The sequence below is a fragment of the Toxorhynchites rutilus genome, chromosome 2 (assembly GCF_029784135.1).
Source record: "Toxorhynchites rutilus septentrionalis strain SRP chromosome 2, ASM2978413v1, whole genome shotgun sequence".
NCBI classification, from domain to species: Eukaryota; Metazoa; Arthropoda; class Insecta; order Diptera; family Culicidae; genus Toxorhynchites; species Toxorhynchites rutilus.
In genome coordinates this window covers 194398422-194414367 of record NC_073745.1, presented here as the reverse complement: position 1 = coordinate 194414367, position 15946 = coordinate 194398422, and the positions used below count along the sequence as shown (strand labels likewise).

At 40.2% G+C, this 15946-nt stretch overlaps 1 protein-coding gene across 1 annotated transcript; it reads right to left on the bottom strand.

Annotated features, from left to right (window-relative positions):
- Nucleotides 1-25: 25 nt before the first annotated feature.
- LOC129767325 (acetylcholinesterase-like) lies at nt 26-15664 on the bottom strand. Its single transcript, XM_055768062.1, has 5 exons — nt 14764-15664; nt 14583-14710; nt 14388-14524; nt 396-990; nt 26-334 (listed from the first exon to the last, which is right to left on the bottom strand). The coding sequence occupies exons 1-5, from the start codon at nt 15352-15354 to the stop codon at nt 52-54; spliced, it is 1734 nt and encodes a 577-aa protein (XP_055624037.1). The 5' UTR covers nt 15355-15664; the 3' UTR covers nt 26-51.
- Nucleotides 15665-15946: the final 282 nt, after the last annotated feature.

The window sequence follows — 15946 nt, the reverse complement described above, 5'->3', positions numbered from 1 at the left end:
AAATACTTTATATACATTGGTTTGTATTTTTAATCATCACATCATCATAAATCATAACAAATTTGTGTGTTTTCTAATCAAATTTCTCCAGAATTTCATTCTATCCTGATGTGGGTTTTGCACCATACGTGGCGATTGTGTGATTTCCAAGCATTTCAAATTGAAATGTTCCGAGTTGCGATCTACAGGCTGTATTGCTTCCCACGTGAAACCAAGCATAGACCCATCCGGAGTAGGATCACCGAATTTGGCAAAATTTGTGATGACTTTGACAAAGAAATCTCGTACTTTGCACTCGTTGCTGTCTGCTGGTAAGTTCGGTAGTAAAGATGGACTGAAATATTCAGCTTGTAGTATTAGTTGTTAAAAAAATTCGAGGTAATCAAACATCTTACCTAAACAGATAGAAAATGTCATCGCCGTGGTAAACTCCATTTACTGATCCTATGTTGTAGAGTTTCTTAAAAATGTCGAATCGGCCACTGAACGAAAAGTAGTAGTTATAATGCTTTACATTTGGTTGAAATTTAGCAATCCATTCAGCGCTCAAATTGTTGCTGACAACTAATGTGGCATCAGACATCAAATCACACGTTTGATCAACTGTCTCCCAGCTGATATTATTGTCACCAAGATAAAAGGTTTTCATCTCTTGTCCAATGCTAATTTTTTGTTCTAGGTTTTTCGTAAGGCCCATGAATCGCGGTACAAGCCATTCAGGGTGTCTATTATAATCCTCTAAGCGATATTTGTTCAACGTTAATGATAGCGCTCCTTCTCCGCTTGTGCATCCGGACATTATCGGCATAATAAGTGTGTTCATGGATTTTATAATTTCTTCGGGGGCTCGAGTGATAATGCTGTCTTCAGTGGATTGCTGCTCGATCACGGGTTTGAAGAGAAACCTTTGGAAACAAACTTCCTCATCTGGACTTATGACATCGTCTTGGTATTTCACCAAAGATCTAGCTGAGGCTTTCATCAGAGTATCTGGAAGAAGGGTAATAAGGTTCATAAAAAAAATTAAAACTGCGTATTCCATCATCTGAAAAATCCATGAAGGCAGCCGCTCCAAAACGGCGGACTGCATATTTTCTCAAAGTCTCAAAAATATGGGTTTCAAATTAAGCTAGTAGAACACAGTTGTTTGCGACCGACAGCGCGAATGTGGAGCAAGTGTCCCATGATTTAGATTTCCATGTCCATCCCTATACTTAAGGAGAATAATTCGGGGCAATCGATATTTGATAAAATAATATCAGATAAAAAAAGCGTCTTTGCAACATTCCTTCGAGAGTCCAATGAATCCAATTCTATGAGACTACAGCGATCCTCGTAGCTGGGCCATTTTCAATGAATCATTCACAGATTGATTGACTAATATGGTGACCGTACAACACAAGCATATTCCAGAATGGATCGAATCAATGCTCAATATAGGGCCTTAATCTAATGTACATCTGTGAATTGCTTTTTGACACGGAAAACAAAGCCGAGGCTTTGGACGCTTTAGAAGTGATGTAACGAAAGGTTAGTTTAGAGCGGTGGTGGCTTTTGGGCATTGCGGGCGACTAATTGTTCAAATGTTAGGCTGCGGTCTACCAACGTTAACTGTATCAAAAAGTCATTAGAAAATTATTTTGGTACTAAACAATAACACTAAGTTTGAACTAGGATTGGGCGATCTTGCATCAATATTCAGAAGATCGATTTTTTCCTCTCCGATTTCCGATTTTTTTAATCGACTTTGTACTCAAAAAAAAAAAAAAACGCGAAAATCGATCTTTTCCATAGGGATCTCCTTTTAACAAACGATTTCGTTTTTCGGGAATGTATTAGAGATACGGTTTGAAAAAATCTAGATACTATCGCTGAGTGTTCATCCATTTTTCGATTGATTTAAGAAATTGTTTCAAGTTCCCCCTTTTAGCTAAAGCTTTTTTAAATATACTCAAACTCATCTACATTTGTGGCATATTCTCACAAAATTTGTTCCGCACTCCAACGATCAATCTCATCAAAAACCACCTGACAAGCAGCAGTTTGTAAGCAGTTTTGTAAGGTTGGTCACCACAAAACAAGTTGATACGATTTATTTTCACACCATCCCATTCACTTGGGTGACAGTGAAAATTTTGACGAAATTGGATGGTGACATCAAGTCTAGCTGAAGCGTTCTTTTCTAGACAGAGAATACTACGAAGATTTCGACTAAATGCCAGACGTATGGCACAGTTGGATTTTATGGGATTATTGTCAGTGGAGTTCTAGATGAATATCAGTTGTTGCATTCTAATAATAACTTGAAATTAGTTCATTTAATTAAATAAGTCCATAACGGTACACAATAAGTGCTCTGGAAAATTGAAAAATGGGCTTTCAAGTTTATTATGACCTTCGTGTTGAGAATCAAAAAAAAATCCGCATTAGAGGCGATTGTGACCTGTGATTGGACTTATCAACAAACACAACACAATGTGAAAAATAAGTTAAACAGGAAAATAATTGAGAATCTAACAAATAATCACTGGAAAAGTGTGCAAAAGGAGTTTACAAAAACGTCCAATTAGAGAATCATATCAAAATATCCTATTATTCGTGTCGCATTACAGGTCTATCCAATTAGCTAGATGTCCAATTATAGGCGAATCACTTATTCTAATTAAATGAAAATTATTGATTCTCGATCTGTGAGACCAAATAACCAATTAACTAGAAGTATAAGAACTATCTATCGGAAATATTGGCCCCTATTATGTAAATTAAATCGAACGATCAATTCGATCCCTATAATTATCACTATCATTTTGTAAATCGATAGAATCTCATCGAATCGAGTTCTTTCTCGAGCGTCGGCGAATTGCATATTTTGAAATGTCTCCGAAATGTCTATAAAGTAACAAGCAAACCGAACAGCTCGAAAAATTAAGCCGACAGCTTTCACCTGAATGTATCTATAATAGTAAAATAGAGTTAACAAGCAAAATTCTGTTCAAGTAGAATTACGTAATAGGGCCCAATATTTAATTTTAGAAATTTATGATTTCTCATTCATCACTGTTATTAAATTCATGGCTAAATTTCTTTAAAAAAAATCATCTGCACAATAAATTTCACATTACTTAAAATTTACTTTTAAAATTAAAATAACAATACTCTATTATAACTCGCATATGCAGTCTCTAAAAGCAATGTTTCTTCGACAATTTAGTTTTTATTGATTTTCGAAACCTTATGCCGGATATTTCATTTTCATCACATTTTCACATTTTCAATCGGTCATTTGACAAATTATTGAAATTATTCCTAGTGCTAATTTTTTACTTTACTACAAGTGGTCGAATAACTGAAACGTGTTAATATTAAAGAAAAAACAATCTGAAAGAAAATATAAAACCGAAACTTCAATGAAGCAATATCTACTCTTACAACTAATTTGTTTTATTGAGGTTAGCATAAACACCTTATAAATTGATCACGGTAAAAGGTGTAGGAATATTTATTCCATTTCATTTGGAGGTGACACTAGCCTAGACCAGCAGGAATACCTGGCGCCTAGGAATACCTACGCGGGCTACCGGTAGACCGCGGATTACCGTTTGGCCATCCCTGGTTTAGAGTCTAACATAACTCCAAGGTCTTTGAAAGTGTCCACACGTCTCAAAAATTCACCGTGCAACCTATATTCAAAGGTTATCGATGTGCGCTTTCAAGAAAACGAAAGACCCGAACATTTGGATGGATTTAAGATCATTCTATTCGTTGCGCACCAGTTGCGTCTTCCAGAAGAACAAAGTGCCAGATAATTCCACAGCCTGAGCCACCAACGCAGAGGCCTCCTTTAGCCGAAGGATCCGTCACGTCCCTCAATGGTGTGATCCACCAAAAGTTATTCATGAAAAATGCAAATCCAAAATTGTCGCTACCACAAAATGGCGTTATATATATATTTTTCAAAACTCCATCAATATGGGTATCAAATGAAAGAGCATGCCTAGTAGAACATAGTTATTTATTGGGCACCTTACACGATCAAAACTGTAGACAATAATTATCTTCAATGTCATGACAGCTAGGCTTTCCGATCCGATCTAACCTCAATAAATATTTTGCCATCTTACACGGTCAATATCGCCATCAACTCGGGACAACGAATATATCCGCGATGATTAGTGGCGACATTTGAATTTGGGATCCAAACTATTCTTCATCAGATTGGAAGGCTCAAAGGCAATTTGAAATTGGTAAAATTTGAGAGAAAATTTGTACTTGGCATTATTTAATTACTTGAAGCACGTGTCCTAAACCTAACTGTTACATCTAGATAAGGAATTTTATGGCTAGAAGTCGAATCCACATTGTGTAACTACATCAATTTAATCTAGCCAAACAAAATGCCAGTTCAAATCCAGCGTTTCAAAAATACAGTTTATTCCTAGTAAAGTTCGAGTTGTTATTTTCATAACGTCCAAAGAGCTCCAAGTGAAGAGGGAAGATCCGACCTGCCCAAACACTAACTTACCTTTTTCCGTTAAATTTTCCGATATTCCTACTAAAACTTTTATTATAATATGAAATGAATTTCACATAGAATACTAATTAGTTCCGGAAAAGTTAATTTCTATTCATATTTGACACTCCTTGTTGAAATGTGCTTAAACCCGTTACCATATAAGGTATACATTTCGAGCATAAAAAATTGGACTTTTATCTTATGGTAAAAAAAAAGCTAAGACAAATAATTGAGTTTGATAGATTTCCCATGGAAGAAAATCATATTAGCTTACTTGCAAAAAAAAAATACTACGCCCTTGCGAGCGGCCTTCCGGCAGTTAACCGGAACATTCACCATGGTGGCCGAAAACATGCGTGTAGGCACGTGTAGGAAATAAAATACGAAGTGCCCTGCTAGTCGTTGCCATCTAAGGTGAGATAGGTCTCGTCGTCCATCACCCCCGCCACGTTGCGATTCGCCGGGAAAATCAACTTGACCATCTTATTCAGCAGCTGCTGCTGCGTCATTGCCTGCAGCTCCAAGGCCAGTAGACGGGACTTCTGCTTCCTGTATGCCATGTTCGCTAGATACATTTTCACTGTATGGCCGGTTGCACCGACCTCCCGGCCAAGTGCTCCCAGCGATGTAGCCACTTTTCCCTCGATCTTCCACTTCAGCATTATTGTTCAAAAGTGCCAAGATGTTGTAGATGCCGGAACGGGCGTATCCGGCGTCCACAAAGTGCCGCACGATGTCCGTTTTCGACGCGGCGGGGTACCGTTCTTTGAACGCGCACACTTCTGATCGGAGTAGCTTCACTGCTTTTGCCATCACGGTTAGAGTTCGACTGATAGAGCTGTAAATTTTTTCTGCTGACTCATGGGTTACTATGATTGAAGGTAAACCCATAAAAAATCGTTTTTTTTGTCCATTTTTTCAATGCAAACGTTACAAGGGCAAAATGCAATAACGCTTTGCGACTGCGACTGCTTTTACAAGTTTAGAATCAAGGGTCGATTTTTCAATTGCAGCATCATCAACATGCATTGCCCACACAAAGGAAGAACCGAAAACAGGAAAGATGAGCACTACGTTTATTTTAAGCAAGTCTACATGACATGAACGCACTAGTTGGAAGGGAGGAAACGTATAGATCGGTAGTTGGGCTGAACAGCCTACATACGGACCTGGACGACAACGGCCAACGGTTTTTGAAAAAAAAACTTCAGAACTTTTCAGGTAATGATGGTGCACCTTCTTTCTTCGATATCTAGAATGCCACCTGGAGATCACCAGATCAACGGACAGTGAACTAAATCGACCACGTGCTCATTGAAGACAGATTTTCCTCGGGTACATCGGATCCGTTCGTACCTATCGCTGTGCAAATACTCGTTCCGCTTGTATAAGTGGTACCTCTAATATCACTCCATCGAAGCCGGCGAGGCTTTGTGGAACTAGGCTTATGAATCAACAGCTCAAAACCATACAACTGAACGACAATTTGGTCTGGGTCTACCTCTCTGCGTTTGATCCATAAACAACTGAGAGTGAGATTGCATTGTGGTCGTGAATAGATCGAAGTATTCAGAGGCGGAAATGGTGAAACTGGTCCCGAAAGGGGCAGACTTAGGCATCAGAATTTCTTCTCATTCAAAATTGTCATACATGTTCGTTTCCCGCGAATCGTGGGCAGAAAATGTTGTGAATTTGTTGACCGCTCAAAAAACCAGGACAAGGTTGCAGCGATCAACCAGGTGACAAATGGAAGAAGTCAACCCTCTCCAGAAATAACATCACCTCTGGGTCTTCATCACTAGGACGCACGACGTTTTCCAAACTTCTTCACCACGCAAGTGGGTTTTTGCCTCACTCCGCTCAAACTTCCAGCCACTGCACTTCTACATGGACCGATCAGCTTGATGGCTTGCAGCCTCCTACAATTGTCGAGTTTTCTTCGCCACGACGAACTGCCGACAGTAATATAGAAGCTCCAAGTTCCTTCGAACAAGTCACGCCAATAGCAGCCAGCGCTTTTCTTAGTGAATTCGGTGTCTTTCAAACATCCACCTCAGGGTACTACATCCTCTCGCTATTTGATGAACGTAATGCGGTCGCCGATGCACCTGGTGTCATGGCTGTGCAAGCACTGGAATACACGCATCAAACGAGTGATGAGCCTCGACTAGTGGACCGCACGAACAACGGCATCCTAACCCGTCCAACTTAGTCGAGACCTGCAGTAAGCGTCAGTTTTGCCGTCGCGGTCCTGTTGTTGAGTCTGGGGAAGGGGTCTTCCAGCGTGCCACTCTAGGCCAGTATTTGGTTTGTAGAGGGGGTCACAGCATGACTACCGATGTTATATGGCTATACTACCAAAACGTACGTGGCCTAAGAAGGAAAATTGCCGATCTCTGTTTGGTAGTATTCGATTGTAAAGCCAGCGCTACACGATGCTACGAACACCCTCGAATGCTGGACGCTCGATGATTCGACGCATCGTGTAGTCGACTGACGAGCTACGAACCTCCAATACTCGCATCGTCATCCAGTTTCCTAACGTTTTTGATGGCAAATAAAAACAATAAACATTCGACCCACATACTCGCCGATTGTTTGGACCGATTGCATTGAATCGAACATTCACTTCACCGTGTAGCAGCACATTCGTCACAACATTTGTCGATTCATCGAGTCAAATGTTTGAGTCCAACATTCGAGTGAAACGTTGGACGAATCGTGTAGCGCCCGCATAATTCGAACGTCACCATGTTGACTGAAACCGGACTTGACGATAGCATCATTTCCTTTCATCTATTTTGAGCTGAAATCAACTTTTTTCGCTGCGACCGAATTCCTTCCAACAGTGACAAGTCTAGATTTGGCAGAGTCCTCATCGCAGTAGCTAATTGCTGCTGTAGAGGTTCATACGAGAAACGGAGGTTCTTTGGAACAGATTTCTATCGCTCCTACAATACGTGGGAAAAGGATGTTACTTTGCGCCGTATACATTCCTCCCGTCCGCAGTCGTGACGAGAGGGTATATGATTCCCATCTGACTTCCGTGCGAGAACTGTGTGACCATGCGTCCCCTGATGACACAGTTTGAGTATGTGGTGATTACAGTTTGCCTCATCTAGCGTGGGAGCCATATAGCGATTCAGTTGTTGATCCTTCTTTGACCTCTGCGGCGAGTGCTGCTCTCCTTTCTCGGTCTTCAGAAGCGCAGCTTATTCGCCATTTTTGAGGCCGTACACTGGATCTGGTGTTTTGCGCACTGTCATTATCGGCTACGGGTGGGGCGGTGTCGGTTGCTGAGGATCTTAATGAAAGGCGAACAATCGCTGAACTACGCTAAAATCGATTTCGCTGCATTCAATGAGTTTCTGAGTAGCTACAGTTGGGGTACCCTTGGCCAGGACGTTAATAGTATGGCGACACGTTTTTGCGAAACTGTTTGCATTTGGCTCGTAGTGAAAACTCCACGAAAGAAACCTTAGATGTCACCAGATTGGAGCACTCCACTTCTTCGCGTCCTACGGAGCGACAAAAATTCCTGTCAACGCAAACTGTGCCCTCGACGAACTGTTGAACTGTTTGACAAATTTGCGTTGGAATCCAAGAAGTTTCTGGAATTTTGTCAATTTCAAGTGTAAAACTACCGACATTCCATCTAAGATGTTCATGGATAATTGGGAGTCGTCTTCTGTTTCTGAAACGTGTGATTTATTTTCGAAACACTTTGCTTCAGTGTTTGTCGTTGATGCAGCCACCTCGTTTGAAGTCGAGAGTGTTGGAGCTAACGTTCCGGAATTTCCATTAGACTTGCAATCATTCATTGTTCATCGTACTTATAAACATTCCGGATGAGCCTGGACTTGACTTTCACCGAGCCAACTCTGAAGGATTACTAGAAGCCCTACGCCAAACTGATTGGCATTTCCTAGAATCCGCAGATGACATAAACGGTGCAGTTGACTGCTTTAGAAGTTTGCTTAAAGGTTACATGGTTGATTTTATCCCATTGCGTAGACCATCCCCAAGCCACCCTGGGGAAACGCACACCTGAGACGTTTGAAACGACTGAGATCGAAGGCACTTCGAGACTATTGCCAGTCCCGCTGTGTATTCACCAAGCAATGTTTCGCACGGGCTAGTAACAGTTATCGAACGTTCAACCGCTATTTATACAAACGCTACTGCATAAGAACTCAAGAAGATTTACGTAGACATCCCTGAAATTTTTTGAAATTCGTGAATTCAAAACGGAAGGATAGCAATGGACTACCCGCGGAGATGTTCCTGGGCAGTGAAGTAGCCAATTCCACCGCAACAAAATGTAACCTTTTCGCAACTCACTTCAGAAGTGCGTTCAATGATTCGACTTTGTCGGGATGCCGTATTATAGACGCTTGTAGAGATACACCTAGAGATGTGTGTCATCTGAGAAACCTCGCGGTCTCACCGGACCAAGTGAAATTCGCCATAAACAAATTGAAGTGTTCAATGTCTAGTCCTGATGGCATTCCCTCCTTCATCCTTAAAAAATGTGGCGAGGAGTTGATTCGTCCACTCACTGCACTCTTCAATCTCTCATTAAGACAATGTTGCTTTCCCACCTGTTGGAAGACGTCAATCATGTTTCCTGTGTTCAAAAAAGGTGATCGACAGAACATCGAAAACTACAGAGGCATAACTTCGCTCTGTGCGTGTTCCAAAATTTTATTGAATGACTTGCTTTTTGACTCTTGCAAGAACTACATTGCCACCGATCAACATGGATTCTATCCCAAAAGATCGACTACCACGAACCTGGCTCAGTTCGCCTCGTTTTGCATAAGCAACATTGATGCTGGTGCTCAAGTCGACACCGTCTACACAGACTTGAAATCAGCATTTGATAGAGTTGACCACGGAATACTACTGGAACGATTAGGACGAATCGGTGTCTCAGCGGATCTTGTCAGCTGGTTCGAATCATACCTAACGAATCGTATGCTCACCGTTAATATTGGATCGGAAAGATCAGAACAATTTTCGAACCTGTCAGGCGTGCCACAAGGGAGCAATCTGGGCCCCTTGATATTCTCAATTTTCATTAACGAGCTTTCTATCGTACTACCACCTGGCTGCCGATTGTTCTACGCTGATGACGTCAAAATTTACATGGTCATCCGAAGCTTCGAGGACTGCCACGCTCTACAACAGCTGCTGGATCATTTCACCGAATGGTGTACACGGAACATGCTAACGCTAAGCATTCACAAATGTAATGTTTTTACGTATCACCGCAAGCTCAATCCGATAACATTTGATTATTCAATTGACGGACAGTCTCTCGATCGTGTTCCTAAAGTTCGTGATCTTGGCGTCATCCTAGACTCATCATTTACCTTCAGATTGCACTACAACGACATGATTTCTAGAGCCAACCGGCAGCTGGGATTTATGTTTAAAATATCCCGAGAATTAAATGACCCGCTTTGCCTCCGATCTCTATACTGCACTTTGGTGAGATCGATTTTGGAATCTAACTCTCAAGTATGGTGCCCATATCAATCAACGTGGACTGCTAGGATCGAATCAATACAACGGAAATTTGTAAGACATGCCCTTCGTCGTCTTTCATGGCGGGATCCTATGAACCTTCCCCGATACGAAGATCGATGCAGATTACTGGGATTGCAGACATTACAGCAGAGAAGGAGCGTTGCTCAAGCTATGTTTATCGCAAAAATTTTAAACGGTGAAATTGACGCACCTGAATTGCTAGGGCAACTCAACATTTACGCCCCTGAACGATTGCTTCGCCAACGGAATTTCCTGCTGCTTGAGCCCCGGAACACTCTATACGGACTACATGACCCAGTGCGCTCCATGTCCGCTAGCTTCAATGAATTATTCGTCTATTTTGATTTTGTCTCTACTGCGTCTGCATTTAACCACCGACTCCAGGAACTGAATAGGTACCACTGACAACGAGGACTGCCATGGACAAGGGCTCAGTTCCCACTCAGTTATTTTGTTTTTTTATGACTTGACTTCAGTTGATGCTCACTGTTAATTTTTTTTGACGTAGGACTACGTCTTACATTAAGGGTGCCAAATCAGAAAACAGGTCACGTTTTTATGAAATAAAGTTAACGTTAATAACTATTTTTGCTGCGAACGGATTTTAACGATTTGCAAACCAATCGAATCGGAAATTTTCGAAGATTTGTTTGATATGCTATACATTACAATCCCATAGTTTGTATATAGTTTAAATTGATGAAAATTGGAAGCATTTCTATTTCCCCATACATTTCATGCTGATGCATGAACAAATTTGCTATAATGAATGAATGCGGCATTGCGTGGGGTTCATAACTTCGCTGTTATTTATACTTTGAATATCAAAAGCAACATATTGATATTCATCACATTCGAAACGATATTCGTTCTGGCATTGATTTTGAGTAAAAATTCAAAAAAAAAAACATTAGTCAAGCTGGACCATTTAGTGAACAAAAACGCTAGACTTCGATGAAACGAACTCAGCATGAAATCGCGCAGGATTTTGTTTGGCGAGACGGTAACACCGGCATAAATAAAAACTAAAACCAAAACCGCAAAGTTGCCTCATGTTAAAAGTAAACAACAGCTGATATTCGTTTGGTTAAAATGGAATTCAATTCTGGCATCTTGAATAATCAAGATGAAAATGACACTGGGTGGAAAAATAATCTTCAAAACATATTGAAGAACAAAAGTTCATTTGCTCATATTCACTGATTGTCTGGATCTGTCATTTTGATTTTCGTCTGGAATATATAGGTTTTCGATGCAACCTAGCCCGAAAATCTATGCATTTGAGCTTAGCGAAGATGACACACATACACACAGTTTCTTCGCCAAAACAGTCTGTCGGGCGTTTAGTCACTTTCCCCCTCTACGACTCGACTATAAGTGATCCCCGATAATCGTTCGATTAATCGATTAATCGAATACTTCCTACAGAAATCGATTATTAATTGAACGAATACTACGCAATCGAAGCGAACGAATAATTTACGTCGATTAATCGATCCAAACCCAGACAAAAACACATACGGCTGCTGCAGTTTTATCCTGAAATTCAATCATTATCTTTCACGCTCCCCTAAAAACGCAAATGAAGCTCAATGCAGTCAACGCGAATTGAGCTTCGTTTACGAGTTTAGGGGAGCGTAAAAGATAATAATTGATTTTCAGGCGGAATTAACACTTTTTGTGAGTCCAGATGGCTTTCTAGCAAATGAGAAATATTAGTCTAACTAATTATTTCTCTCAGTGTGACAATTAGTCGATTATTTGGGGCGATTAATCGTATTGAATAACAAACAGCAGAAAAGTATTCGATCAACGATTAATTTCAAAGATCAGGGTACGCGCGATGTATAATGGAACATATCTGGGACGATTGTCTTCTCAGCCAGTGTTGGAAAAAATCATCTTCGCTAAGATCAAATGCATAGATTTTCGGGCTAGGTTGCATCGAAAACCTATATATTCCAAACGAAAATTAAAATTTCAGATCCAGGCAACCATTGAATATGAGCAAATGAACTTTTGTCCTTCAATATGTTTTGATGTTTTTTTTCCAACCAGTGTCATTTTCATTTTGATTATCGGAAACGTCAGAACTGAATTTCATTTCAGCCAACTGAATATCAGCTGTTGTTAACTTCTAACCTGAGGCTGCTGTGTGCGGTTGGGTTTTGTAGTTGCTGGATGCCGTAATCGGAAATACCTTATGAAATTCCCGATGTCGCAAATGACTTGACGGTAGCTAAAACCACTCGTTGTATCCATTCTGCATATGCCGTTGCTACCGTCTCGCCAAATAAAATTTATTTTGAACTTAAATTCACTGCCAGAACGAATATCGTTTCGGATGTGATGAATATCAATTTGTTGCTTTTGATATCCAAACTATAAATAACAGCGAAGTTATGAACCCCATTCAATGTCGCATTCATTCATTGTAGCAAATTTGTTCATGCAACAAGAATATGAACAAAATGAACTCGTTTGTTATTGTCATCAATATAATGAGGGCAGTGTGTTTCAAGCTGAAAAAAAGTTATTTACACTGGAACAAAATCATATTCGTTTCTCGTGAATATTTGTTGATATTCTAAGACACTGTTCTCAGATTTCCAAAAGATAACTCTCCGCCGTCGCGAATGAAGTTCTATATAGTGTATACGCTATGAATAACATTAGATATCGCCGGAACGATTGATTTTAGAGGAGTTCTTTCGGATACCTTCTTAGGTTTCCCACAGTTAACTCTCCACCGTTGCGATTGGTTTCGATAAATAACAGAATATATAGCCGGTCCAATTATTTGTACAGGTCTTCCTTTTCAGGTTACCTAAGGTGATCTTTTCCGATTGACCGACACATGAGATTTTAGGATTTCATTTCGTCGAATGATCGATTGATGTAGACGGATGTAAACGGGAGCAAGATTACTTGGGTTTCATATTCATATCAATTGAAGTCAATGGAGTACATTGACACTATGATCTTTTGACCTTAGAAGAATTCGGAGGACCTATAACACCTGATGTTTATTTAAACTCAAAGCCTGCATAGCATGCAGGCTCTATGAACTATTTTGGGTAAGATTTCTTGTGCTGAACATTGCACAAGTCGTGGTTGAAATGGTAGATCAATTGGTCTGAACTTCAGAATTGGTGGACCTAGAACATAAAATATTTATAGGGTACTACATGCACTGCGCGCTAACCGTACTGATTTTGGAGGTTTAAGCAGGAGAAAAATAACATTTAGGGTGTGTAAGAAGAGAAAGATCGATCCAAGGTAAATACAGCTTGGATCGATCAAACGAAAATGTCAAAAAAACAAAATTGTCAAGGAATAAGAAGGATGTGGGAGTGAAAATATTTATGCATTGTGAATTTATTGGTAAAACTGAAACACACATATAAAAAAACTAAATAAAACTGGACAATATTTGAAAAAAACTGGAACATTTTATGGTTTAACTGACTGGATCGATAAAAAAAACTGGAAGAATCCAGTATAAACTGGAACATTGGCAACGCTGCATGTATGCACGCACCGAATCTAGCTCACCGCTACAGGTGAGCTAGATTTTTTTTGTATCGTACACGAAAATTACTCACACGTATAAAATAGCGTGCAGTGTGTATGCGCTATTTTGCACGCTATTTACTAATCCTAATGCGAGGATCTTCATAGCATGCTTGATAACTGTCTAAGTTCGTTGGTTTGAGTTCACGATGGATAGTCAATAAATCGTCCATTAATGGGGTAACTACTTTTTTGCATCAGAAATCAAGTTTTCGTTCCTCTTTATATGGACGTAAAAATAAGATTGCGTACGCGGGTAATAATTTCGTTCCTAGGGGGGTAGAAATGTGGATTGAAGTCAGTTGAATGAAGAGGCAGGTTTGTATTCATTAGTCGCGTCAGTTAGAATAACCACTGACTGGACTTGTTCATCAGTCATCCTCGCTAGTCAACGCTAGTCAATTCAGTCTTAGTCTAGTTCAGTTCTAGCCGAAGCAAGCTACTGAGAGTAGAGTCGGTCTTCATTTTTCACTTTCGAAGATTTCGGGCCCTGCTCTCGAGTCTCTTCAAACCGCACCGATGACTACACCAAGCTTAGGGTTTATTATGTTTGCTGTTTAATAAGGCCATTGGTGTTGTACGAAAAGTTGGAATCAAAACGAGGAGCATAATTCTTTTAAGGGCCGTTCAGCTGCTTAGCTTCGCCAACGACATCGACATTATTCTTGGAACAGTGGCGAAAACGTACACCAGTGAATGATGGTTATACAAGACAATGTAATTTTGATTTTTTCTAAATTGAACATACCAAGAACGTCCTCATCCGAGTCGCCCGTGCATCCTAACAAGCGGGCTAGCTTCCTTGCCTTCCCTTCTGGATCGACCTGAAATGCGGACTCTGTGCAAGCGTCACCACTTTGACATATCACTCTATGGAAATACTTTCTGGAATGAAACATTCACATTAGACCTACTCCAAATAATGAAAATTTATCGGAGGAACCTTGAGTTTGGTGATAGATAATGTAGATACGTAGACAAACTGCCAGCACTTTCACCGAAAAGCGTAACATTGTCAGCGTCACCACCAAAATGTCCGATATTTTCATGAACCCATTGGAGAACCAGACGCTATTAAATATCCGATTGTTAGCATCCTTGGGGTTGAATTCGATTGAACTTACTTGATCTTTGAGTCCAGCATTTCCACTGATACCAGCATTTGGTAAACAGAGAAAACCCAATGGTCCCAATCGATAAATAAATGTCACCACAACTACTTCCCGTTGTATCAAGTATACGGGGTCATATACAAGAGAACTCGCTGTGCCGTATCGGTAGCCACCGCCATGAACATAAACCATTACAGGATATTTGTTTGAATCCTTCTTCGGTAACGCTGGTGTGTACACGTTAAGATATAGCTCATTTTCAGAGCCAATGATAGGCCAATCGAACAAAATGTATTTTTGAATAAAATCACCTTTATCAGTACTGCAGTTTAATAATGGTTCGTAAAATCGCTCCAATCGAACCGGTGCTCGGAAACGAAGATTGCCAACAGGTGAACTCGCATAGGGAATGCCTTTGAAGAAATGATACCGGGATCCATTGGGAAGTTTTGCTGTAACACCCTGAACTCTGCCTTGTTGTACTTCTATTATCGGGCGCTCGAAACCTGGCCAAAAACGTACGAACACATTCCAAATTGCATGTTCAACGTATGCAATGCCGAGCGTGAGTAGAGCACTCACGTAGTCGATACTGATCCACATTTCTCTTCTAAAACGTAAACTTGCCGGGTTCTACAAATAGACTGAATTTCTGGTGCTTGCACTTGACACGGTTGGCTGTGAAGTTCTGTCAGTATAAGAAACTGTTACCGTAACCATTCTACCGCAAATTTACCAATAACAATCAGTTTTATAACATAATTTATTTGTGATTAAATGCGGTATGTAATCATCTTCATTCCATCACAAAAAATCAATATTCTACTATAGAGTAATACGCCTTGTGCTTATCATCTTAACCTCTGATCCTTACAGAGGTGTTTAATTTCAACGGCTATGGAAAGGTATATCCATCTTGAGCCGCAGAATTCATTTTTTAATATGAAAGTTTAATAATGATTTAACCGCTTCTTTGACTTATGGACTGGGATTACGTTCAGTGTATATTCAACTCAACAGTGATTTTCGCAATCATACATTCTAATTAGGCCGTATCAATCTAAGTTTTTGATTCCGGTAGGGCACAGGTGAAGATATTGTACGATTACACATCTAGACCTAATTAATGTCGATTGTTATACGCAGACTAGCACTCCGACGAAAGGAAGTTGCACGTAAACAATACTCCGAGAAA

What these genes read in the sequence shown, in the direction of transcription:
- LOC129767325 (XM_055768062.1), bottom strand. Translation starts at nt 15,354, where the DNA reads ATGTGGATCAGTATCGACTACGTGAGTGCTCTACTCACGCTCGGCATT. An exon ending in TATCTATCACCAAACTCAAG is followed by an intron (nt 14,525 to 14,582) that starts GTTCCTCCGATA and finishes GTTTCATTCCAG; the next exon opens with AAAGTATTTCCATAGAGTGA. An exon ending in GACATTTTCTATCTGTTTAG is followed by an intron (nt 335 to 395) that starts GTAAGATGTTTG and finishes TGAATATTTCAG; the next exon opens with TCCATCTTTACTACCGAACT.